Source organism: Dendroctonus ponderosae, unplaced genomic scaffold, assembly GCF_020466585.1.
Source record: "Dendroctonus ponderosae isolate FM_Combo_2020 unplaced genomic scaffold, Dpon_F_20191213v2 Dpon_F_20191213_3, whole genome shotgun sequence".
Taxonomy (NCBI): domain Eukaryota; kingdom Metazoa; phylum Arthropoda; class Insecta; order Coleoptera; family Curculionidae; genus Dendroctonus; species Dendroctonus ponderosae.
This window is the reverse complement of record NW_026018508.1, coordinates 6,509,502-6,510,836: the sequence shown is the minus strand read 5'-3', so window position 1 is coordinate 6,510,836 and position 1,335 is coordinate 6,509,502. Positions and strand designations below refer to the sequence as shown.

At 39.9% G+C, this 1,335-nt stretch overlaps 1 protein-coding gene across 1 annotated transcript in view; it reads left to right on the top strand.

Annotated features, from left to right (window-relative positions):
- Positions 1-509: 509 nt before the first annotated feature.
- The window catches only part of LOC125502336 (DNA topoisomerase 1-like), a 7,305-nt gene continuing 6,479 nt past the window's right edge, over positions 510-1,335 (top strand). Inside the window, exon 1 of the mRNA XM_048664710.1 lies at positions 510-657. Within this exon, the coding sequence (XP_048520667.1) occupies positions 510-657 (148 nt within the window). The remainder of the gene's footprint in view (positions 658-1,335) is intronic.

Sequence of the window (1,335 nt, the reverse complement as noted above, 5' to 3'; positions counted from 1 at the left end):
AAAAAACGCAACTTTGATACCTTTAGAGCTTTTGGGACACCCTGTACATTACAAAAATATTTTTAAAATGTGCGCTCGGTAGGCGTCGGACAATTCATGAAATAATACTTTATAAAAATTAAACGGTTTAGCCGCAAACTTCCGTGCCGTATAGCGTGAATAACCCTGTATACGTCGAAAAGATCTTTCAAATGGCCCTGGAAGGAGAAAGTAGAGGAATTAAGATTAACGGAATTCCAATTAACAATATACGATATGCAGTCAATACGGCAAAACCGCATTGACGGTTGATGGAAATATTATAGAGCGAGTATCACGACTTAAATATCTGGGTGCCATGATCAACGAACGATGGGACTGCGATGAAGAAGTTAAACTTAGAACAAATTATGCAAAAACAACAGTTTGCAAACTTAAAATTTTCCTATTACATATGGCCCATCTTAGCATACGGTGCAGAAACGTGGTCTCTCAAAGCTAGAACGCTAAACCGCATCGAGGCGTTTGAAATGTGGACTCTCCGGAGACTCTTACGCGTGCCATGGACCGCACATGCCACGAATGAAGAAATTTTGAGAACTGCAGGCTGCGAACGAGAAAGACTTAACATCGTTAAAGAAAGAAAAGTTTCCTACCTCGGCCATATCCTTAGAGGAGGCAAATATACATTCCTAAACTAATTCTACAAGGAAAAATAGAGGGACGTCGAGGCCGAGGAAGAAAGCAACACTCCTGGCTAAGAAACATACGGGACTGGTGTAACATCAGCGATGCAGCCACCATATTTCGAAGAGCCGAGAACGGCACTCTGCACATTGTATGAAGAGTACAGACAATCGTCGCCAACGTGCGGCTAAGCACAAGGCACAAGGAGAAGAAGAAGTTATGACCATCTTCTCTCTTTTGTGTTATATTTTTTCAGTCAGGCTTTTTCTTTCATCTGCGCCAGATCACATGCCTTAGTTAGTAAAAATGTGCCATTAAATGCTCTATCAAGTGCTCCAGCTCAATCATATGCTGGGAAATGGACAAAAAAGTGGCAGAATGCTTAGCAACATAACATTTTGGAAATAATATTCACATTTCGCCTTTCCTTTCAAGTTTAAAAATTTCTTGTGAAGAAACCAAGGCCTCAATAGGAACCAAATGTATCCTATAACTAAGCTGACTGTTTGCCTGACAGAGAATACTTTTATCCTCTAATAATGTGGCAATTTACAATTTTTCTTGAATATTTATCAAAAAAGTGGACTTTTAAAGCTTCCATGGGATAAATGCTGAACGTAATTCAAAGTGCGGCACAGTGAGGCGATGAGTTACACGATGATTAACACA